Genomic DNA, 24,588 nt, shown 5'->3' with positions numbered 1-24,588 from the left:
CTTAGCAAACCAGTCATTGGGTCCCAGTTGGGTCATTAAGTCATTGATTTTTAAAGCTTAAATGAATGAGCTTCTTGATAGATATGAGCACTTCATGGCTGAAAACACTGGAGTAACAGTAGCTGATAAGGTTGTGAGCAGGAACCTGGCTGACGTTTCAGAGAGAGGAGGTTGGTCAAATTGTCTGAACTGGAAAGAGTATGTAGGTCCTATAGAGAGGTGTAATTGAAAGTAGTGTCTATAGGATGAATCTCTGTAGAGGGAAAGTTGAGTTTTGCTTCCTGTTTTAAATTTGTATTATAAAATGCACAATATACTCTTTAAATGGCGTTAAGTTGCTCATGGCATATTAATTACCCGTACTTGTCCATACCGACAAGTGAGAGCGAGCCACATAATTATTCAATGGAATTTAAAAAGCAATGGATCTGAACTAAGATGAGAAATTAACTGCAGTAATTGGCTTGTGTTACTGAGTGTCATGCAACATAAAGGAGAGCAAAACTTAATGGAATTCAAAAATACTACTTTTTTTTCAAAGTATGAAAAAAGCTGCAATAACAGTCAAAACGCAGAATCAAAAATTCATCCAACTTCACAAAAAAAATTAATATTTAGGGGTTTAGAAGAAAAAGGAAAAAACCCCACCCATCCCACCTCAAAATCCACCAAAACAAGCCAGAAAGTCTTAGTTTGAATCCACAAGGTGTGTTGTTTTTATGAAAAAAAAAAAAAAAAGGCAATCTCAACTTCGAAAGAGTCTAGTGTAGCAGAAGAAATAAACCTGTCTCTGATACAGTCCTATAACAGTATGACTTACTCTTCTGGGCTTCATCCTGGTGGTGTAATACTCACAGTAAACCTTCTTACAGTAGCTCACTCAGAATTTTTCTCTTACAGAAAACAGAAGTAATTGAAGAAGCTTTTCCTGGGTGAGTGCGATGTTAGTTTGTTTGTGCAAGACTTTTGGTATATAAATGTGTTTTTCTACTTATGTTTTTTCAGTGGGTACTGCTAATAACTAATGTTTTTTATCTGCATTAGTATGTTTATGGACACTCCTGAAGATGAGAGAACCAAACTGATCAGCTGCCTGGGTGCTTTTAGACAGTTTTGGAGCAGTCTTTCCCAGGTTAACATTTAAATTTGTTTCTTACAAGTACTTGGTATACTTCTTTAATGTAGTGATACGTTGTCTAGTAGGCAAACACTTAAGCTGTAAGGTCTGTGTCCAGCCATTCAGGATCTAGTTTCAGATATGCTGCAGTAAAGAATATAGGAAGACTTTGCAAGAAAAAAGATTAGTTTTGTCATTTTCAAGATGATATAGAGGTCCAGCAGAGGTTGGTGTGCAGTGTAAATGGGGATATGCAAATGAAAGTATAACAGTAAAGAAATAAAGAGAGAGTTTGTTAAGATTTTCAGTTGAATAGAATAAGTAGGGGAGGAAAAAAAACTAGTTGTGTTCAAAAATTACCTTTCAGAAGTTGGATACCTCTAGGCTCTGTTCTGTAATCAGAGACTTGGTAATATTTGTTTTCACTGAATATGATTGTAACTGTAAAAGGGAAAGAACAATATAAAACAATTTTATTCTATTCTCTGCTGACTTCATATGAAAACCAAAGTTGACGATAGTGTTTCAGCGATGAGGTGTTTCCAGTACTGAGCAAATGAACTGCTTGAAAATAAGATCAAAAGACTTGCAGGAAAAATAAGACAACTGAACAAATACGATTTATAATCTTGTTCTTGTGTTAGTGTCATCTCTTTGTGATAGGGTACTATATGAATTCTATGGTTTGTTTCACTGCCTGTAAGTACATTCTTTCTCCCCTCTTCTGCTTTTTCAGGAATCCCATGAACAGTGTGTCCAGTGGATTGTAAGATTCATTCATAGCCAGCATAGTCCTAAAAGAATTTCTTTTCTTTATGACTGTTTAGCAATGGCAGTAGAAACTGGACTTCTCCCACCCAGGTAAGTGGCTATGTCAGAATGAATCAATTATTAGGGTTTGTGGAAGTTGTAATATCGGATGCTATTTTATGATGATGTTGTAAAATTACTGCTGGAGAGCACATTCTTATTATCTATCAGTCATTCTTGCATTGTCTCCTTCTGCTAGGATGGTTTGTGAATCTCTGATAAACTCCGATACACTTGAATGGGAAAGGACCCAGCTGTGGGCATTAACATTTAAATTGGTCCGCAAGATTATTGGAGGTGTAGACTACAAGGTATCTTCCACCTGTTCCTTTCTTTGTGCTTAGATGCTTCATTTTCTGGCTTTGTTTTTATGAGTCTATGCCAGAGACACACAGTATTTCAAAGTCTGCTTTGATTATGGAAGAAAAAGATAATTCAATGAGACCATCTTTAATCCTTTTTTCATAGTTGAGCTTTACCTTAATAGATAATTCTGTGTGGACAACTAAACTCTTCGTACCCTTTATTGCACAGTCATCTGTCATCCCTCTTTCAGTTACAAAGTAAATACCCCTAATGCAGTTGCAGAAGTGGTAGATGTGGGAAAGTAATACTATCAAGCATGGAGGCTTGTGTTCTGTTATCTGCTCTCACCTATGTTGCTATGTACGAAAAAGGTCTTAAAAGCTGACTCTTTGGCAGGGTACAGCTCTTAACAGAAGGAGTTAGGAAACTGCATCTCTAGCAGAGAATCACCTCACCAGCATTGGTGAGTGTGTTAGAGCCAAAAAGCCATAGAATACAACATGGTGCTTCTTTCATCCTGTACAACCCATTGTAGGTTGGATGTCTCTGGCTGCACATCAGAATTTCAAGTTACTTTCTCATCTGGGGTATCCTGAAATTAAGTTCCATAAAGGGGATTAATATCATTAGTGCAACTAATGTGTCTATCAAAGTAGTGTCTGACCATATTGATTGTCTGATCATTCTGCCAGAAATAAAGAGTATCTGGGAAATTTAATTTTGTGTGCTTTCTTTTAGGGTGTACGTGATCTATTGAAAGTGATCCTAGAGAAAATCTTAACAATTCCAAACACTGTGAGCTCAGCTGTTGTACAGCAGCTTTTAGCAGCAAGAGAGGTAACTGCCTGAATTCTGTACGTTATCACTATAGAGGAAGATAGGCTTTATTCTTTTATTATTAGTGAGTTCCTAGTAGCTGGGATGACTCTGAGAGCTGGTACAGTTCAACAGCAAAGACTTACTTTTTGTGCTCTAATTCTTTTCTGTAATTGTATTTTATGCAGTAAACAAAGAGCTTTTTAGGGGTTGCAGATAAGCACTAAGATCTGTAACAGGAGAGTCAGGCCCAATATCTGATTTGCCTAAGATATATGAGTTATAATATTGAGATTAATTTCTTTTTTTTTTTATTGAATAAAAACAGTAATTGTTTTCAATACTTCATAGGCAGGCAGAGAGGCAGAGATTTACGTAGGCTTAAACAGTCTTACACTTGTACAATTAAAAGCAAGTTTCAAACTAATGTTCTATCAGAATATGATTTAAGGAGGAGTATTTAATTGGTATATCTGTTTTCATGGGCTGCCTCAGTAGACAGACTACACGTTTGTTTACCTTATCCAAAGTCTTTTACACTGATGTATTTTTTTTTTATTTATAGGTGGTAGCCTACATTTTGGAAAGAAATGCGTGTTTGTTACCTGCCTACTTTGCAGTTACAGAAATCAGAAAATTATATCCTGAAGGAAAACTTCCCCATTGGGTAATGACATGGTATCAAAGCATATAATCTCGGGGTTTGCTCCACATAAACCAAAATGAGTTATGTTTTTATAAACAAAATTTAAACAAAGATTTAAAATCTATTCAACAGTAAGGTCTGTGATCAGGCATGTAAATTAAATTATATAGGCTTGATGTGACTATAAGCAGCTCTGTGTGTTCTTACATGAAATTGATGAAGTAGTTCCAACCTCTGGTTTGATGTTCAAAACTGTAGAAGCACTGAATTGGTTTTGTTGAATACATTTGGAAATGCAGGTCTCCCTTAATCTACCAGTTTGTGCTTTCTCTGTGGCTTCAGGATAGGAGAAATCCCTTTAAATAGCTGACTGGTGTTTTCTTCTTATTTAAATTCAGTCATACAAAAATATTTGGGGCTCTCATGCATTGAAAATGGTCAGTTTCCAAAAAGAATGTAACATTGATCTAGTTTTTTAATTTTGTGTTCTGTTAAAATAACTAAGTTTTGGGAGAAGAATTAAGTCCTGACCCCCTTGAATTAATGGAGAATATATTACTGACTTCTTTTGAGCCAAGCTTTAATTAAATTTAGTTTATAAATTAATTATTTAATTAATACATTAATGTAGCTGCTTTGTGGAATTGTTATTTAAAGGCAGACAGATTTGTTATAAACAGAAATTCTAAACTTGTCTTAAATCATCTGCTACTAAATGGTGTGCATCGTTTCTCTTACGCATGCTATATCAGTTATTATATAAACTCTAATATGTGTGCAAACTGAGAAGAGTGCTTCCTGACCCTTCTTAAGAAGGGCACATTTTTTCTTTTGTGGCTTTAGGTTTTGGATTACTTTTCTGACTTGTTGAAATGTGTAGTAAGCCAGTTATTTACTAGACTACTGTGTATTTTATAAAAGCATACAAACTATTTATAAGTCTTAAATACCCCTATAAGTATCTGAAATGTAAACCCTTACCTTTCTTTTAATTTTTTTGTCCTCACCCAGTTACTGGGTAATTTAGTATCGGATTTTGTGGATACCTTCAGACCTACCGCAAGAATAAATTCCATTTGTGGTAAGAGAATGATTTAATGAGTGACTTAAAACTAAATTAATTAATTTTTAACTTTTTTTTCTTTTTTTTTTTTTTTTACAACCTTTTGGGGCATATATTCATCTAAGCTAAATTACTCGGAGCTTATGTTTCATGAAGTATCTTTATTGTCAGTTTGGTTACAGACTTTTCAGTTTTGCTCTCACGGGGAAAATTGATGTGTTCAAAACATTTTTTACCACAAGCTGGTAGTGGAAATTTACTACTTGTTGCATGGTCATATAGTTTCTAGCTACAGTAGAAGTTAGGAAAATTGTAGGTTTTCTAAGCTCAAGGATTTTGAGTTAATACAAATCTACTGATATGTTAGTCATGGAGTATTTTATGACTTCAGCTTCCATTGGAGCTTTTGTATCTGCTCAGCCTTGCTGTTGGTACAGGCTTCTGTGTGAACATTTCCTAGTTGGCCAGATAAGTACTGGCTCTCCTTTTCTGTGAAAGAAACACGCCTTTTTTTTATTGCTAGAAATCAGAAGGTTAGAATTTGGCTGTTTTGATTGTGATGCCTGTTGCATTTTTCTTCCAAGAGATAAAAATCTTCTGTTTTCTTTGAGAAGTAGGTAGCTTATTAGGAGGTGCGTTATTTCTTGAGTCTCAGCAAGGTCAATTGCAACTGAGCTTCCTCAGTGGAGAGATTAAGAATGTAAATTCATTCTAATGCTTCAAAGCATTACGTACTTCATGAGCATGTAGTTACTCATGTATTGAAAATGCGGCATAGCTTTTATGTATGTGACTTGCAGGGATCACACACAAATTTTTACAAGACTTATATGTGTAAATGACCTGCATAGATACAGTTGAAGGGAAGAAAGAAATGTTTCTTTACTTGTTTTATCTGACAGTGATATGGCCAGTCTGGACTATAGAAGTCAGGGACTTTGAACTGACAATGAGGTTTAGGTCAAAGTTGAAGCACCTAAACTTAGATGTTGATACACAGGTGTGCTAGGGGGTTCAGTTCAGATGCTTATGTATAAGCAACTGAAAGAAATCTCAGGTGTGTAATTTACACTAACAAGTGTAAATTTACAGTACAAAAACTTTGTGTATGATGGCTAAATCATACTGGCCTACGCTGTCTGAATTGGCTAGATCTCCATTGGCTACATGTACTCCATTGGAGTACAGATGCTTGTATTTGACTGGTTTACTGACCTTTTACTTTTAGCAGTTGGCTAGTTAATAGAATTCTGCCTAGTATTTGTCTTACTGGAAGATTAGATTATACCCTTATTTTAGAAATACTGTTTTCTTTGTGGAAAGGGTCAGTGTGCCAAAATTAAATCCCTAGATCAAGCAATGGTAATGGAACAGTCTTCTGGTAATCTAAAGGGCACTTTTAGATTAACATTTGCAAATACCCTTTTTCAGAGTACTCAATCTGAATAAAGATGATTTTACTCCTTAGATTTTTTTATTAGGTGAAAATCAGTTCTAAAACTAAAATCAGCCTGAAGCAATCTTATGGTGAAAAGCTTTAAACAGTGGAAATTTAAGGGGAACACAAAAGTGGGAGAGGCCAGATTTTTGCATCGGAATTATTAAGTGATAGGCCAGTTTCACTGTCTTAGAATTTATGTTTCATTGCATGTAGGTCGCTGTAGTCTTCTTCCTGTGGTAAATAACTCGGGTGCCATGTGTAACTCATGGAAGCTGGATCCTACAACCCTTCGTTTTCCTTTGAAAGGTCTCTTACCATATGATAAGGTATGCCTTATTAAGCTTCTTACAAATGTTATATTCAATATATACGGAGCTTTTATACTGGGGGGGGGGAGGGGGAAGGGGGGAAATAATTTCAATTCTGAATATCTGATTGTTCCAGCTAGGCTAACATTGAAAACTTAAGTTTCTTTATGGTGTTATGTATTTTGATGATCTCAAGCTATACACAGAGGACCTTTAGAGTAGTGTGTGGTATAAATGCTGTCTAGGTTGCTGAAGAACATGAGATGTTTAATGTGCTTTGTGTGGGGTGTGTGTGGGAGAGAACGAGTGAGAACACAGAATAGATTGGAAAATTAGTTTAGCAGTGGAGAGATGGAAGAGAATGGAAACGTAGTATCTTCTGTGCTCTTTTTTTTCCACATGAAAGATAATTTTATAGTTCAATTTTCTAAGTTAGCTTATTTAAACTTAAAATTCAGTGTGAAATAGTGGTATACTGAAAGAATTTAAAAAACTAAAGGATCAGGGCAAAAATCCACATTGTCCAGCCCCCCATTCCCTGTATCCTAAATGTCTAAGGAAGTATATAAGGGTAGTGTGTCTAATGACATGTATAATGTTCACATTTTACAGTCATTATCATTTTGGGTATTTCCTGCTACAGGTGTTGTTCCTGTATTATTCAGTAAACCCTCCTCTTTCAAATATTTATTCAGGCTCCTCTTGAGTCCCTATAAGCTTTTAGCATCCTTAACATCCCTTTGACAGGTAGTTCCGCATTTGAACTTCATGTTGCATGAGGAATCAGGTCCTGTTTGTTTTGAGTCTAGCTTGAGATAACATCTGTCTTTGAAGTAATTCAGCTTTTGGAAGATACAGCGAGCAGTTGTTCCAGATCTGATTTCTTTATACTACTTACATTTTTTATGTATCTTGGTCCTGTGCTTCCTCATTTGTCTTAACCTTAGCTCCTTCAAATTCTTTATGGTCTTCCAGTGCTTCAAGGCTCTTTCAAGAAGTATGCCATCCTTTTACTGGATGAATAATGTTTATCTATTTGGTCCCCATAAAACCTGTCACTTTATAGGAGCTGTGACTATTTCCTTCTTGATTTTGGGTATTAGAGAGCAAAAAGATTTGCCAGATAGGTACTATCTACATAAATTAAGCATTCGTTCTTATATGAACTTGGTTAAACATAAACTTGGTATTAAGCATAATCTCGAGGCAGTATATATTTGTATGTGATTGCCTTTTTCTTTTTTTTTTTTTTTAAGGATCTGTTTGAGCCACAGACTGCTTTGTTGAGATATGTGCTGGAACAACCATATTCAAGGGATATGGTCTGCAATATGCTAGGTCTGAATAAGCAGGTACTGTACTGTGCTATAATGTGTTTTAATTCTGCATAGAATCTGCACTATTCTTTTTCTCTTTTCTTTGCTATAGCTAACTGAGCAAAACAGTTTAGGACCAGAGACTGATTTTTTTTTTTTTTTATGAGATCACACTAGGTTAATTGGACACTGTTGTTCCTATCATTTATATATTGCTTTACAAATGTTAAATTGAAAAGTAGAGATTTAAAATATGATTTTTTTTTTTTTGCATTGCTTTTTTTTCCTATAAGGCCAGCCTCAAGTACACCTTTGACAGACAGTAGGAGACTGCTACCTCAAACAATAAAAATGGTTATTGCTCATTAGGTTTTAAAGCGTTATACTCTCTTGTATTAGCATGTTATGGTACTAGGGCATTGAAAAGCTGGGTGTTGTTTTGTTACATTTTTCTTTTTTATACCGTAGAACGGGAGGGCTTAGTCTGACTTGGGGATCCTTGAGGCTGGCCTCATAGTCACTGTTTTGTCTTTTCTTTTTTTCTTCCTTTATTTTTGTTCTGTCCTGTCTTGTCCTGCCCATCCTCCAATGCTCTAGACCTTGAACATTGCTCAGGTATGTTCACAACCTTACTGTTGTATTGTGACTAACGATACGCTGGCCGCTTTGTAGCCACTGATTCCAGTTAGAGAATACATGTACAGTCAGGGCTTGAAATTGGCAGGACCGTTAGTTAAGGGCAAATTCTCACTACAAATTTCTAGAGATATGAGAGATGTAGCATAAAGCTGACAGTTGGTGGTCCTTTGGTCCTAAAATTTTAATTGGAATGGACTGCTACAATTTCCCTTACCAGTCTTAAGAACTTTGTCTGCTGGAATTTTCAGGTGAGGAGAGATTCTTAGTTCAAAATTCCTTTTCTTATGCAGGTGGAAAAATATCCTCTGCATTTGATTGTAAAATTATGAAACTGTAAATACCTTATTGTAACACACCCCCCCAAACCAAAAAGAAAACCAAAAAAACCCAAAACCAAAAAAGCTTTACTAGTGGAATTTTCTTATCATTAGGAAGCCTCTGTAAGAAACTTCCCAACAGGCAATTATTATACTCTCCAAGCTAGGTTAAAGAAAAGTAGTGCAGAATACCATGTGAAAAGTAGTTCCTTAAAATTTGACTACTTGTTTAAATAAATAAATGAATGTCAGAGTAAATCAACCAAGTGGACTTCTGCTTGAAATTATGGGTACTAGATTTTCAGTTGGTCCCCAGTTACAATAATAAATTCCCCATCTATTTAAAAAAACACCCCAATATTTAAGATTTATTAAAATAGCGTTGCTGTTTGCAATACTATAGTGAAGGTTGTGTCAGTGTTTCCATTTAAGAAACTTTTTTCAGATTTGTAACTTGACTATAAAATATACATGATCCTGAAACCTTGTGTATATTTCCCATTGTAAGTGAAATACACCAGTGATTTTTCTGGACTGAGACAATGGTTTTGAATACGCAGATTCCTACATCTTGGCAAACAGTACTCTGTGTTGTATATGACAATCTTTTGTATTTGAAACTTAAAGCAGCTGAAATGATAACCCTTGGAAAGGAGCTGCTAGGTTTAGTGTTGAAATAAGTAATATTTGTATTCTGTGTCTATTTCTGTGTCTACATAAAGTTAATCAAACTATGCCTCTATACATCTTGTAGCTGGTAAATAATACAAGATCTAGACAAAAATACTGAATCCATTTTGTTCTTACAATGCTGGATGGTCTGTGCCTTCAGGTCAAAAATAACATTGATATTAAAAATGCTGGGTTTTAACTTCTACTTTACTGTCCTTTAAAAATACTTTAAATGAAGTAATGAAATATATTGAACTTTATTTCTTAAATTTTGTTTACTAGCATAGGAATACCTACACAAAGTTTCAACCTGGCATGAATTTTTATGGCCAAGGACCAAACTTGAAGAATGTAGCTTATAAAGGAAATGCTGACAGAACGTGAACTATAGCTGTGCTACTACAGTTACATCGGCATAAAGGTGTTTGGGCTGTTGAAAATTTGTGAGTTAAAAATACAAAGATAGAGTGGTGTAGTGATACAGAACAAGAATTCATTTTCCATTTAAATGTTAATATGCTCTGTTTAAAACTGTGGAAAACATTAAAATTTGACTTGCTTTTAGTTACAAATTAATTTCATGTTGTAGCTGGATTTGTTAATGTAGCCATTTGACAAAAAATAGTAGCATGCTTTTCAGAAGTCGTGTATCAATGCTTTCAGTGAAATGGCTGATAATTTTATATTTTATTATTAGAACTGAACTAACCTGCAGAAGTAAATTGTAATATAAGACACTTAGAAATACAAGTATTGCCAGTGTTGTTTCAAATTAAGTTCAGAAACACCTCAAAGCAATGATCATTATTTATTTATGATCGTTAATTATTTGTGTGAAGCTTCTGGTATGCCCTGTCAACTATTTATACAGGTCCAGTTGCAGGATTGGACCCTTTGAATCTTTTGGTATCATAAAATATGTTTGGTTCAGCCAAATCTGCCCTAGTTCCCAAATCTCTTGAAGATGGACAATGAAATTTTCCAGTTCAATTTTAACTAAGTAGTTCTATGTTAGAAAACTGGTCACTCAAGCCATCTCTGAGATGTATTAAGAAAACAAAACCAAAAAAACAAAAAAACCCAAACAAAAGCCAGTACAAATCCAGCTGTCCTGTAACCTTGCAGAGTGAAAAATGAAGGTAAAATTTGATAAGTTTATAGATTCATATGCTCCTTTCAGGATTCTAAGTTTTGCTGTGGAATTTTGTTGTGGGATGAGGTTTTCTTTACCTTTATCAAGTGTATAGCTTCAAGTCTAGGTGTAAAAGTGTGGACTTCAGAATGTTTCTTCAGTTGAAGTTTGGGGATTTTTGTATTTTGCTACTGTTTATGTCTTCTCATGCATACCTGTTTGCACTGGTCTGTAGGAAGTAGTGATTTAAATTGTATTTTATCATGTGTGTTATCATGGTTTACGGTTGGACTTGATGATCTTAAAGGTCTTTTCCAACCTAAATGAATCTATGATTCTACATCAATTTCTATTCTGCTATTAGCTGGGTGATGCTCCCCAGTTCTTAATTATCTTATAAGTAATTTGCTGAGGTATGTAACAGCCTGTGTTTTGAAAAATTATTAGCAGTTCAAAGTGTCTTAATACACTGATGCCAAATTAAAGCTTCGAAATTCTACAGTTGAGCTTCAGTAATGTCTTAAGGACATGAAGTTACTTCAGACGTTTTGGTTTCTGTCTTTATCTTGTCTGTATTTACAGACTTGCATGAAGAATAAAATGCCATTTTTGCTTGCAGTCAGGTTTGTATTGCAGTCCTTTAAACAATGAAAAACGTTGTTATTGATTTCTCTGGGTTGGAGAATATTTGAAAGAGGAGATAATTATATAGTGTCTTGGTTCTGTGATATTATACAAACTTTTAATTAGCAGCTATTGTATTAATGATTTTGCTCTTTAAATAGTATATTTGGCTGGTCACCTTTTAAACTAGCAGCGGTGATCTCCAGCTTTTGACTAAGACGTTATCTATGCCATACTCCATTCAGGTGAATGTGTAGTTGTGTTTTCTCCTAGCTACAAACCAGGATAATTTGCTTGTGGAAGATGTTATTTCATGTTTGTCCATGCATTGTGTAAGGAGAATAATTAAGTGAAAGGAATGACATAATGCAATATTCAAAAGTTGACTTAACTTTCCCTTTTATTTTTAAAATATTGTAGGTTGATGCTGGGAACTTACTATCCAATATTACTAGTGTTACTATGGCAAAGTACTTAAGGGGTGTGAATATGGTCATGTATTTCTGATTGTGAGAGTGTGCTTTGAGAACACTGGAGTGCAACTGGCTTGTTGAAACTTACTCCTTTTTTAATGAGGAAAACTTGAGAATGCCCGCTGAACTTGGTAGAAATAGAATCAGGCATAATACAAAGGTGAATCCTTAAGGTTTTGTGGCTTGGTAGCATACAGTTTTGGAAAATGGAAGTGACTGTGGCTATAGTTCTGTCTTGTATTAACTACTTCAAGCATTTAACTTGCACAGTCTTAAGTTAGACTTTTGGAGACAACATTTACACTTGCAGGCATCTGGGGCTCTGCAGTTTGGTCTTCTGAATCCATTTCTTAAGGGCAAATATTTATTAAATATTTTTTAGCTAGATGTTGTTTGCTCAAAATATTAAACTATAATAGCTTGCAGCTGGCCTTACTGACTTCTCAAAATAGCCTTCTTTTAGGGAACACTTTGAATACTACACCCCCCCACCTCCCATTCCACCCCCTAAAAAACAAAGCCCAACCAACCAGAAAAAAAAACCAAACCAAATCAAAACAAACCCAATTGAAGCTTTGATCTACTTTAAAAAGTACCAGTGTTCCATCAGAGGGCTGGTGCAAATTCATGCAAAAATATATATTCACTGAAAATACAGAAAAATAAAAAAAAAATGCCAGAAGATTAAATTAATGAAGATAGAATGTGAAGTGCTGCTATATTTCTTTATGAAAATTGTTCTTAAATCAATAAAAGCATGATTTTCAGAGTAAAAGAATGAGCTTGTTTTTTTTAATTTCCTGGATCCTAAACTTTTCCCAGTTTTAGGATTATTCAGAATAGTGAAAATTCCTACTGGAAATTCTGGCTTTCTTTTTAACAGTAATATTTTCCTGTTGTATTCTTTGAATAACATTATTCTAAATTAATATAGCCTAACATGATTAGGCATTTGGACATTAACCCCATGCTTAGCGAACTATTAAATTTCAAGCCCTGTACGTAGTAGTTTTGCATGCTGGATTATAAACTAGTCTGTAGTGTTGTCTGTTGCACCCTGCTCTGCTTCATAATTAGTTGCTTTGGGAGGGGGTAAAACAAACCACAAAAACCCTGAAGTATTCTTAACTGGTGGTGTTAATACTGCTTTCTGTAAACCTGTAATGTGGTTGATCCGTGATAATGGCATTGCGTATTGGAAGAGAAGGTGAAACTGTAATCGATGCTTTCTGTTTTAGTTGGAGGTTTGCATTAAGCATGCTTTAAGAAACCACAGCTGCAATTGTATCTTTCTGCAGTTTTGAGCTGGCGAAGAGCATGCAACAGGGGATGCTGTTCACTATTTTGTCAACTTTTCCTGTTCTTGCATTTTATTTTTAATTGAAGAGAATCTCTCTTTTTTTTTCATAGCAAAAGACTACCATCGATGAAGGTAGAACAAGCATCTCCTTTCAGCATCTCTCTTTTATTATTTCTTTCTTTATTAATTAAAAGGGTTTTTTAGGCTGCCTGGCTAGTAAGTCAAAGAACTCATTTAAGGCATCCCTAAAATATTTTATGAATACTTGGGTGATCTTTTTAAACTTCTTTACACACACACCTTTTTTGCCTCTAGAAAAGGATACTGCATTTTCATGGTTAGTGTTGGGGCAGCTCAGTTCCTTTTCTTTTGTATCATTAAAGTAATAATGTTTTCTTTAAGGCTGCATTATGTTACAGGCATCAGCTATAAAAAAACCCAAAACAAAGCAGTCCTGACCATTCCTGAATAGAGGTTGTAATGAAACAAACAGAGGTTTGTTTCCAGAATGCTAGCTAGCACTGTTTGAAGTAAGTTAAATTCCACACAGCTTTTTGTCCTTAATAATAGTACAAGAGTAACCATACAAACACGGGTAGTAAAATTTTTTTGCATGGAAGAATGTATGATGTGTGACATTGTACTTGATGATCTTAAATTGAAGATGTATAATCTGAGTTCCAAATCGCTGGTAGTGGCCCTGCTGTACATATGTCTGTACTAACTTATGTATTTGGCTATATAATGTGTTCCTTAATCATTATTAAAAGCCATCAAGGAAGGTGTATTTTAAATTATTTCTGTGCTTGCATAGCTTAACTGTGGAGACCATGCCAGTCTAAATCTAACATCTGAAGAGCTCATCGCCATACCTGATTTCTGTTCTATTCACAGTATGTAGAACGTACCACTTAGATTAATTTTCAAGTCTTTTTGACCTTGTCTTGTACCAGGTGGTACTGCATCAATAGGACAGCACCTAATTATATGTGTATTAACCAGATGTTAATTCTGATACTAGTTGTAGATGAGCCCAAAATGAGTGAAAAATAGAATAGTCATTAAATATCTATATTGTGTATTGGGGTGTTCTGTCTGTGTTTGGTGGTATAATTGATACACCTTTTTCTTTATGGTGATCCCTATTTTTGAAATGGACTTAAAGGAGAAAAGAAGAAAGGAGAGAGGGAAATACATACACACAGAAACCCCAACACCAACCCCCCCAGCCAAACACAAGTACCCCCACCACCATATGAATAGACTTTGTTTTCCATTAATGCAAGATCAGAGAAATAACATTCTGTATGAATTTATTAAAAACCACAAAATCTCCAGATGTTGTTTATGCATTGATAACCTGTGGTTTGTAACTGAGTATGGAATTATGTAATGTGATAAAATGTAAAAATCATTGTGACCTGTAACATAGTGCAGCTTTAATACACTGGATTATCCTTAAGTTCAGACTTCATTTCATGCTTCCCAGCCTTCTGTCAAAATACTGTACTATAACTGCAACTATACAAGTTCTGAAGTTAATGTCAAGACTTTTGGAATACTGTATCTGATCTCTGCCTTACAGCACAAGCAGCGCTGCCCTGTGCTGGAGGACCAGCTGGTGGATCTTGTGGTGTATGCCATGGAACGATCTGAGACTGAAGAGAAGTTTGATGATGGTGGAACCAGTCAGCTTCTGTGGCAGCATCTCTCCAGCCAGCTCATTTTCTTTGTGCTCTTTCAGTTTGCAAGTTTTCCTCATATGGTCCTGTCACTCCATCAAAAGGTAAATTGTTTGTATCGCTCCCACATGGTAAGAGAGATTTTAAAAACAAAACAAGGTTTTTTTTGAGGGGGGAAAAAAACCCAGACCAACAAAACTCCTAACCCCTGCAAGAAGTTCCTGATAAGTAAGAATTAAATTTTTGATCATTGCCCTCTGTCAGATTCACAAGTGAAATTCCCTGTGAGCTGTGTCTGTTCCTAGTATATTCAGTTACAGGATGTTGCACTATTTTTGGATTCAAAATATGCTAGTAACTAGAACAAGGACATAAGCTGGCATAATTGGTGAGATAAAAATACTGTGTTGTTGTATCCAATTTACAACCAAGCTTCAAATAGAGTGAACTCCCAGTTCAGTTTGTGAGCTAAAGGAACATGCCGCATAAGTGGATGCAAGAACTTGTAATTTGTCTAATCAGTCTAATCAGAGCTATCTAATCAAAGATCATTTTTCCAATTACAGTGATATTGGCAATCACAGCGAAAAGTTATTATTACTTCCTAATAGTAATTCTGGTAAGACTGATACACTGTCTAGTATTTACACTTTTCTGCAGTCTCAGTGCCTCTCTGAATTCTAAGGGAGGTAGTTTTGACAGTCCTTTATAAGAAAGGAGAGTAGGAATTACAGTAAGCCAGCAACAACCTGAGCACTTTGCTGAGAGAAAGTACCATGTCGATGGTAGGAAAGAGGTGTTTTTTCTCCTCACTGTGCAAGTGATTAGTTTGTGGCAATTTAGATAGCTTCTAACATGCACAACACATTGCTCCATCTTCATTTGCTCCCAGTTCCATGTTACATCAAAATTTACTGTGTATGTTATGTTTTACTTGTGATGGAATCTAGTCTCTATTTTCTTTGGTATCCCTGAAATTAATTTTACTTGCATTTCTTTAATTACTCTTAATGAACCATTGAAACAATGGATGCTAAGTAACATAGCTGCACAAATCTAATCTAAAATTAAAGCAAGCTAGATGAGAGTAGAGGTTAAGTTTATAGTACTGGTCATTAGAGAGTTGCTGTTAACAGATGGAGAAGTTGAATTACAAAAAAATAAATGCAAATGGATCCATATGAAGCAAGCCCAGGTTGTTCTGGTTCAGAGACTTTCTTTGTAGATAAAGTTACTATAAAACTTGTGGCCTGCTGCTAGCAGAGGCAATGCTGTCCTTGGCTACAGGGCTACAAGGTGACAACTTAAATCCAACATTTATGAGTTGTTGTTTTTTCCAAAATGGTGATCCTTGAGAGCTAAATAATTTTTTAAATCTTACCGTTAATTGTTACAGCTCTCCCAGAGTGTGTTTCTGTATTACAGCTACTACAACAGTGGCTACTACTGTATTGCAACTACTACTACCTGTTTGCCATCTTTCTGAAAACATGGCATATATTTTGGCTTAAATCCTGCCATAGAATTCCAAGTAATCTCTGCTGGATTGTTTTAGTCTGCCCTTTTATAGGAATCTTTGCAGTGATTTTTCTTCTACGTGCAGTATTTGTTACTGTGTTTGACAGTTGGCAGGCCGTGGCCTCATTAAAGGAAGAGACCATTTGATGTGGGTGCTACTCCAGTTCATCTCTGGCAGCATCCAGAAGAATGCATTGGCTGACTTCCTCCCCGTTATGAAGCTTTTTGATCTTCTGTATCCTGAGAAAGAAGTAAGTCTTCTCTCTGAAATGGAAAGTTTTGGTCTTAATTCAACTTGAAGCCTTCCTATGTCAATATCGGTCTTGAGTCACTGATACAGCAGTGTGCTGTGTAGTTGGAGAGAGATGTTTCATAATTAAATTAAAATTTTGAGGTTTTCCTAGCTGTGTTTTTCCGGTAGCCACATTTGTGCAGTGTTTTTAGGGGTGAAAAAGACTGTTAACTCCTCTCTTCTTTGACTTTGGTTTGACTAAGGTTCTGAGGAGTTTGCTAAAGCACTGAGGATACTGTTAAGGAATAGTGTGGAATTTGACTGTTCTATCTGTGCCGTAACAGAATAATACACTGAGAGGTGCTTTCAACAAGGAACTGAACAAGACACATTAAATTTATTCCATAAAATCCTAGTTATGCTTTGCATGTTCGTGCATTCCTTTAGAAATAAGCTTCCTGAGGGGGAGTTTTGGAAAATTCTTAAGCTTCTATCATGACAGCACTGTCAGCATTAAGTCCTGGTTACTTGCTCTTATCATAGTAACTTCTTTTTGGGGTCAGTAGATATGTCAACACAGATGTGTGGTGTACCATACTGGTATGTAACAATTCCACCCCCCCCCCCCCCCCGTCAAATTAGGTTTGACCCACAGAAATTCTTCAGTGCAGTTTGTTTCATGACCTCACAACTGGTTTTGTCAGCGCAAAATATGGGAAGAGCGACAGTACTATTTACTTTAGACGTAGTGATATGCTCTGAGTTACACTTGTTTAACATATTTGTCAGAGTAGGGCATTTCTGAGTATTCAATTTCACAAGCAGTTTAAATGTTATCTACAGCTGTTGCTCTTCAAAGGATCTTCCTTGCTAATCCCCTTTATTATGTGTTGCTGTTGTCTCACTTGTGCTTGTGTGGTGGAAACTGTACCAAAGGAAAAGAAATGAGGATGTTGGCAAAGGAGAGAGCCAGACTGCCTTTTCTGATCCCAGTCTGACCTGAGTCTGTAGCCAAAACTTTTTGAATTCTGGGGTGTATCTGTTCCTTTTCCTAGGAAGAATATTAACCTTTAAGTGCAATGATGATGCTAGACAAATTAGATTTTTCAGAAAATGCTGATGAACCACTGAGCCATAATTGATTTCTGAATAATGTATGAGGCTGGGAGTAAAAGTATATGCATCATAACTATATGTGTTTTGAATTTATATACTCAAAGCATGAGCTTCTATTTGCTGAGGTCTTAGGTTATTTGTTTATTTGAGGTTCAGGTCTTTTCCACTCTTGATATTTAAAACACAGATGAGGGTAGAATCTGTTCTCTAAAAATGTTGCCTATGGTATTGCAAATCAGAAAAAGCAAAACTTGACCTTGTGAATGCTGGCTGTCTCAGTTGTTTTTCTGTTCATTAATAAGTGCAATATGTCACATTCATGTGTTTTTTCTTTAGTATATTCCTGTACCTGATATTAACAAACCCCAGTCAACTCATGCTTTTGCAATGACCTGTATTTGGATACATCTGAACCGGAAGGCCCATAGTGACAACTCCAAGTTACAGATTCCCATTCCTCATTCTCTTAAACTTCACCATGAGTGAGTTTTGAGGGGTTTGTTATGTTGTGATTTGTCTTTAGACATAATGGAATAGGAAGCTTTAAGTCTGTATTCAGAATGTATTGTGTGATGGGGTGCTGTATAAGGGTTATCAAAGGAATGAGCTCAGTTATTCAAAAAGCAAGAGCTTGAAGTCAAAATATTTCATGAAAAGGGAAATACTCTTTATTGTACAACTAATGGAAATGATATATTGCACCTCCAATTAATGAATCTTTTTTACCAATGGAGAATTTGAAAGCAAATTGACAGGGTTTATTATGCTGTAGTTTGGAAACTGAGTAAGCAGTATGTTATATTTTGGCTGAAAAAGTGATTTTTAAAGTGTATTTTTCTCCTGAGTTGTTTCTCTGATACAAGAAAATTGCGTACAGTGAAACTGGCGTAAGGTGTAGTCATTTTGACGTGGTGCAATTAATAATTATTTTGGGGTTTCTACTGTTTCACAATGGGTTTTTGGTTGAGGTCCTTGTGGCTGTACTCTTGGAATGAATGTGTGGTGTTCTGCTTGTTACTTTCTACTCAGTGTTTAATATCTTTGGCTCACAGGTTTTTGCAACAGAGTTTAAGAAATAAGAACTTACAGATGAATGACTACAAGATTGCCTTGTTGTGCAATGCTTATTCAACTAATTCAGAGTGTTTCACTTTGCCAATGGGAGTGCTAGTAGAAACAATTTATGGAAATGGCAACATGAGGATACCTCTTCCAGGGACTAATTGCATGGCATCGGGGTCTATTACCCCATTGCCAATGAACCTCTTGGACTCACTCACAGTTCATGCCAAAATGAGGTACAGTAATGCAGCTAGGTTTTGTTTGTGGAGTTTTTAATTTTTTTCTCTTGTAAATCTATGTTTAACTCATTATTATCAGGAAAGCTTTCCTGTGTTTGGACATGATAAGTATAGATCTGTTTATTTATTTAGTAAATTTCTTAACTTTCAAGATCTTGTTTTTGACTGAAAAATACTTTCTCTTTCCTCAGTCTGATTCATAGCATAGCTACAAGGGTAATTAAGTTGGCTCATGCAAAATCTAGTGTGGCCTTGGCTCCTGCTCTTGTGGAAACCTATAGTCGCCTGCTGGTTTATATGGAAATAGAATCCTTGGGCATCAAAGGCTTTATCAGTAAGAAAACCTTTTTTTCTTCCCTCTTTGTTTTGTTCAGTAGCTTTTTCTTTTAATGGCAACTAGAGAACATAGTAAAAATGAAAATAACAGTGCAGCATGTTGAATACATGTATAAATTATTTTAATATAAGAGAAACTGTAGTACTTATGCTAGTGCTGCAGTAAATTTCAGATGGATGTGCTGCTCTCCCATTATGCCATCACTTGTATGGTCAGGACCTCACTAGTTACGCTGCGCTGTGCAAAAATATGCTTAGGGGAAAAGCGTAAGCAAAGTTACTTAATTGGGCACAAATGATACTTCATTGCTCTTGTTAAAATTATTTGCATGTCTGCTGCATATGTTTATTCAAAAGCTCTACACATTTACAGCATCTTCAGACAGTGCTTGCACCCTCACTCCTTATAGGTAATACCATTTTCAAATCAAATACCTGACTTGCAGCCTAATACAACCTCTTTCCATAGTGTACTCTGGAATTGTATTTTAAAGTATAATCACTTGAAAAACTTATTTTACAAACTCTTTTTCATAAGGTCAGCTTCTGCCAACAGTGTTCAGATCTCACGCATGGGGAATTCTGCACACTCTACTAGAAATGTTTAGCTATCGGATGCATCACATCCAGCCTCATTACAGAGTGCAGCTGCTCAGCCATCTTCACTCCTTGGCTGCTGTGCCACAGACTAATCAGAACCAGCTTCATCTGTGGTGAGTGATGGCTACCATATTTAATCGTAATCTCAGATTTCTCCATCATATGTGGAAAGCTGTGTGAGAACTATGTTTAAAAGGGACAGAAGTACTTGCTGATCTTACTTCTGTGGCTAAATTGTGGTATCCCAGCAGGTCATGTTTCAGAAATACAGGTGGATGTTAGTGATAGTACTCCACAGAGTTGCATGAGACAGTCTCTTGCACAGACATGGCAGCAGTGTCACAGGTCACATGAATGTGCACCAGAAGTGTCATGTCAACATCTGTTGGAAAACTAGAGATAAAGGGCAAAGCCCACTACTTTTAGTCACAGTCCTTGGCTTGTCTGCCAGTGGGGCTGTGCTTGCTTACTCCTCCAGAGGATGTTTAATTTCTTTACAAGAGTTAAGTTGGTTCCACTTAATTCTTTTGTGAAGTTAATTTTCAGTCAGATCAGAGAAATTATCTGATTGAGCCTGCAGCTGTAAAGTTGTTGGTGCAAAGTTATGGTGGTTGTATATGAACTTGAGTAGAGAAGAAAGCATCACTTCCATTGTATGGTTTGTGTCTTACATCGATGTAAACCATGCATAAAACGGTGGCTAATTTGGATGCAAGAAAGGTGAAGAAGCTGGTTAAAGAAGCTGTAGAGTTGGTATACAGATAATTCTAGGGAAAAGGTTTGAGTTTAACTTACTGTTAACAAAGTTAAAGGGTGTGAGGTTTGGTTTATATGTAGAAGCTGGGTTTGTTCTAGAAGAGTTGAGGAAAAGTGTCTGTTCACACTTAGAGTAGAATACTTCTTTGTGGGGGTGTTTGAGAGGCACAAAACAACCTAATTATTATCAGTTGATATCAAGGAAATCTAATTGCACACTAATTTCTTAGCCCAGATTCAAATTGCTCTGTTACTTATCCTTTATCAAGAGTAAAGAGAACAGTTTTCAAGGTCATGTTGGACATGGCTTTAAGCAACCTGGTCTAGTGAAATGTGTCCCTGCCCATGCCAGGTGTTTGCAACTAAGTGATCTTCAAAGTCCCTTCCTGAGCCATTCTGTGATAAGTGAAGACTAGTTTCTCCTTAAACTCAAGGTCTTGCTCTTTTTATTCACCTAAATCTTGTTTTGTCATCTTAGTCTGTGAAATATGGATATTAACCAGTCACTTTTGATAAGCACAGCATGCAACTAGATTGGAGTAAACTAACCTATGGCTTTGGCACAATGTTATAAAAGACTTTTAAATTACTTAAAGCTACCTGGTGTGAAAAGCGCTTCCAACTAGAGCACTGGAAAATAAAGTGCTTTCAATTATTTCTTTAATAAGGACAGTTTAGTGCTGTCTGCTTCAAAGTGATAGTTAGCTTTGACACTTCCTGTGCATTATTCATGCTTTTTTATTCTGTTTTTGCATACATATATGTTATTGTTTAGATGAAGATGCTAAAACATAACAAAGGAGGGAATGCTCTAAATTGGCGAGACTTGAGAATCTTTTGCAGGGGCTGTGCGCTTGGGATTTTCACTAAATCAACTTTTGAGAGATTTGAAAATAAAGTACTTAAATAGTTGCTAATAGATTTATTAAACAGTGGAAAACCCAAACTTCTGATAGGTTAATAACATAAGTTTTAAAACAAATGTTTTTGTATTATTTGAAGCAGAAAATAGAGGGTAAAATAGGTATTTTTGGAATCTTGACAATGTAAGCATTGTTTGCTAACTGGACTGTTTCCTTCTTTCAGTGTTGAGAGTACTGCACTAAGGCTAATCACAGCTTTGGGCAGCTCAGAAGTCCAGCCACAGTTTACACGATTCCTCAGTGATCCCAAAACAGTTCTTTCAGCAGAATCAGAAGAGCTCAACAGGGCTTTGATCTTAACTCTAGCAAGGGCAACACATGTGACAGGTAATGGCAGTAGTGGAAATAACATCTTAAGTCAAGCCATTTCTTTAAAGTACCATTTAACAGAGTATCATGGAAATGACCCAGTCATAAATCATATCTCAGACAATTCTGGTTTTGAAAAAAGTATCATTAATTTCCAACTAATTGTTTTCAGGCAAAAAGCTATTATTAAAGCAGTAGTGAAATGAAACATCATTTAAAACTTAATTTTTATACAGAAATGGTGTGATGAATTTCTCTTACTGTCAGTGTCATGATTTTAAATTTAAAAGTTTGGATTGCTTACTGGTACATGTAATTAAAAATAAAAATGACTATGGAATATTCACAGCAAGTTTGTTGCTTATGTAGAATCCACACCCTTTACAGCTTGCCTCTAAGAAAAAGCAGTGTGCGTTTTGGATTTGCTTTCCTGGGGAATGGAAAGGGGGGAAGCTTTTATTGTGCCTTTTAATGTTTTAACAGTGTACTACAATGACATGGGTCAGGCTTTTGTTAGCCTTGAGAGGGATATTTCTCATTTTTTATGGTTCTTGTCTGGAAACTTGCTGGTGAGTTAAACAGGGTGATTTCACAAAAAGGTGGTTTGAAAGGGAAAGGGCTTCTTTTTATTAGGGTTTTTGTTTAATTTTGTTTTTAACGTTTCCTCAGCCTTTAATGTTAACACTTGGTTTGGGGGGATGAGGCTTGTGTTTTATTTCTACAGCCTCATTGGGAAAGCTGAGTGGCGTTTTTAAAGCAACATAAAGTGGCATCTGGCAGTTTCATCATAATTATTTTCCTCAGGATTTTTTTAAGTCTAATCAGTTAATCAGCAAAAGCTTGTACTGTCATTACAGGAAATTAAATATAAAATCTGAAAATCATGATTGTATTATATGTAGTTCAAACCCTAAAAATAATTTTGTTGTTGTTTATATAATATATAATGTCCAGCTTGTTCTATAGAGTAAATAAGATTCAGAAAACCAAAAGAATACCGAAAAGGAAACAAAAGAATTGATGCATGTGACTAAAAAAGGAATACCAGTAAGAATTTTTTTTGTGTGTGTGAAATTCTAATATCAATCCATTTTCTAGACTTTTTCACAGGCTCCGATTCCATTCAGGGAACTTGGTGCAAGGACATACTGCAGACTATAATGAGTTTTACTCCACACAACTGGGCATCACATACACTAAGCTGTTTTCCAGCTCCTCTGCAGGTAATAGTTTCAAACTGATGATTTTGTAGTTAAAATTGCATAGAATTTACTCTGTCAACAAGATGCTTTGCCTTTTGCTGGTTGATGTGATTCTTCCCCTGTCCAGACTACATTAATCTCAAGTCTAAAGAATGCAGCATGATTGTAACATTGCTATTTCTTCAGAAATGCCGTAGCTTCTGCTGGATTATTGTAAGGCTGAGTCTGGCAAAGTGGTATTTCCAGTGGAAGGTAAATCAGATACATTTTAAAAAAAAATTTAAAAAAATGAATAAAAAGAGAAGTTGGAAAAGCGTTTTTTCTTGTGGCCAGCTTATCATGTAGCTTTGTTAGTGACAAAACAGTAGCTGTGGTGTCATGGTGAAGCACTGCCTTACCTGGTAGGTTTATATTGCACAAGGAAATAGGAACTCATAAAGTGCTAAGTCAGGTAAAAGTTTGTTCAACTTCTTTTATTGTAGACTCTCAGTCACAGCAAAGCCTATTTTATTTCAGGTGTTCTTCAAACAGAATAATGTACCTCAGGAAAGCCGTTTTAACTTGAAGAAGAATGTGGAAGAAGAATACCGAAAATGGAAGTCTATGACGAAGGAGAATGACATAATAACACACTTTTCTGTGCAGGGTTCACCCCCACTTTTCCTTTGTCTCCTGTGGAAGATGTTGTTAGATACTGATCACATTAATCAAATTGGCTACAGGTGAGCTTAAAAGATACACTATTTCAAAGTTTTATAGCAGTGTTCTCAGTTCTGAGGATATAGGTCTTGTGCATTAACAGGGTTAATGGTGTGATTTGTGCTTTTTTTATTAATTCAGAGCATGCAGATCATGGAAAAAAGGCGTGGAGCTAGGTTTTAGCAAGCATATCATAATAATTGTGCACTCTTAAAGACTGGTTACACCACACAGTAGGCTGCAATGCATATTCTGCCTGGTAAGAGACAAGGATGTGAGGTGTTTGAATTAAGCAGTTTGCTTGTAAAGGCAGTATTTCAGGCAATCTCAAATAGCAACCAGAAAATGTAAAACATTTATCTACTTAACCTTTAAACATGAGTAAAGGACAAATATATTTTCAAAAAATAAATGTTGGATTAAGGTGAAAATTTTCTACATAAGTAGTAGTACTACAATTTCTTTTTTTACTTGTTCTCATCAGTAGCATCATCAGCCGTAGCTGTGAAAAATGGGTTCTTTGTTTCCAGTCATTATTAGGTCTGTTGCAACAATTAATATTTTAATCTCATGTGTTACTCTTCTGTGTGATGATGAAACACCAGTATTCTAATGTTATGGTTATATTGAAATGCATACTGCAGAAAATTAAAGGGGTTGCAGAGAATTGTCCTAAGAGGTGTGTAACTAAAAATGTATAACTAAAGTGTGAGTTCTGGGCAGAACACTATACATAAGAACTGGTGAACTTGAAGCATTTTTTTCTGATTAGTATTTATACTTTGGAATTCCGTTGCTATAAAGTTGGGTTTTTTTTTGCTTTGGGATGTTCTTCATTTAATAAAGAGAGGGTTTTGTCTTTTTTTTAAAGACATTTGTATTAAACCCCACTAACTGTTATAAAATAGACAGTTAAAATATTAAAACCACTAAC

The 24,588-nt window shown here is 35.7% G+C and overlaps 1 protein-coding gene across 2 annotated transcripts in view; it reads left to right on the top strand.

Moving 5' to 3' along the window:
- MED23 (mediator complex subunit 23) overlaps positions 1 to 24,588 on the top strand; it is a 38,231-nt gene that overhangs the window by 1,720 nt on the left and 11,923 nt on the right. Inside the window, exons 2-20 of one of the 2 annotated variants that reach the window (XM_005154740.3) lie at positions 901 to 932; positions 1,045 to 1,132; positions 1,854 to 1,978; positions 2,127 to 2,238; positions 2,972 to 3,070; positions 3,615 to 3,716; positions 4,707 to 4,776; positions 6,413 to 6,525; positions 7,764 to 7,859; positions 8,421 to 8,438; positions 14,566 to 14,766; positions 16,288 to 16,431; positions 17,865 to 18,010; positions 18,581 to 18,826; positions 19,021 to 19,163; positions 19,704 to 19,878; positions 21,608 to 21,771; positions 22,852 to 22,976; positions 23,472 to 23,677. In XM_005154740.3, the coding sequence (XP_005154797.1) occupies positions 901 to 932; positions 1,045 to 1,132; positions 1,854 to 1,978; positions 2,127 to 2,238; positions 2,972 to 3,070; positions 3,615 to 3,716; positions 4,707 to 4,776; positions 6,413 to 6,525; positions 7,764 to 7,859; positions 8,421 to 8,438; positions 14,566 to 14,766; positions 16,288 to 16,431; positions 17,865 to 18,010; positions 18,581 to 18,826; positions 19,021 to 19,163; positions 19,704 to 19,878; positions 21,608 to 21,771; positions 22,852 to 22,976; positions 23,472 to 23,677 (2,405 nt within the window). The remainder of the gene's footprint in view (positions 1 to 900; positions 933 to 1,044; positions 1,133 to 1,853; positions 1,979 to 2,126; positions 2,239 to 2,971; positions 3,071 to 3,614; positions 3,717 to 4,706; positions 4,777 to 6,412; positions 6,526 to 7,763; positions 7,860 to 8,420; positions 8,439 to 14,565; positions 14,767 to 16,287; positions 16,432 to 17,864; positions 18,011 to 18,580; positions 18,827 to 19,020; positions 19,164 to 19,703; positions 19,879 to 21,607; positions 21,772 to 22,851; positions 22,977 to 23,471; positions 23,678 to 24,588) is intronic. The other variant, XM_005154739.3, reaches the window with a different exon arrangement.

Source organism: Melopsittacus undulatus, chromosome 3 (assembly GCF_012275295.1).
Source record: "Melopsittacus undulatus isolate bMelUnd1 chromosome 3, bMelUnd1.mat.Z, whole genome shotgun sequence".
NCBI lineage: Eukaryota > Metazoa > Chordata > Aves > Psittaciformes > Psittaculidae > Melopsittacus > Melopsittacus undulatus.
The sequence above is the reverse complement of the archived record's forward strand: the minus strand, read 5'-3'. Positions and strand labels throughout refer to the sequence as shown.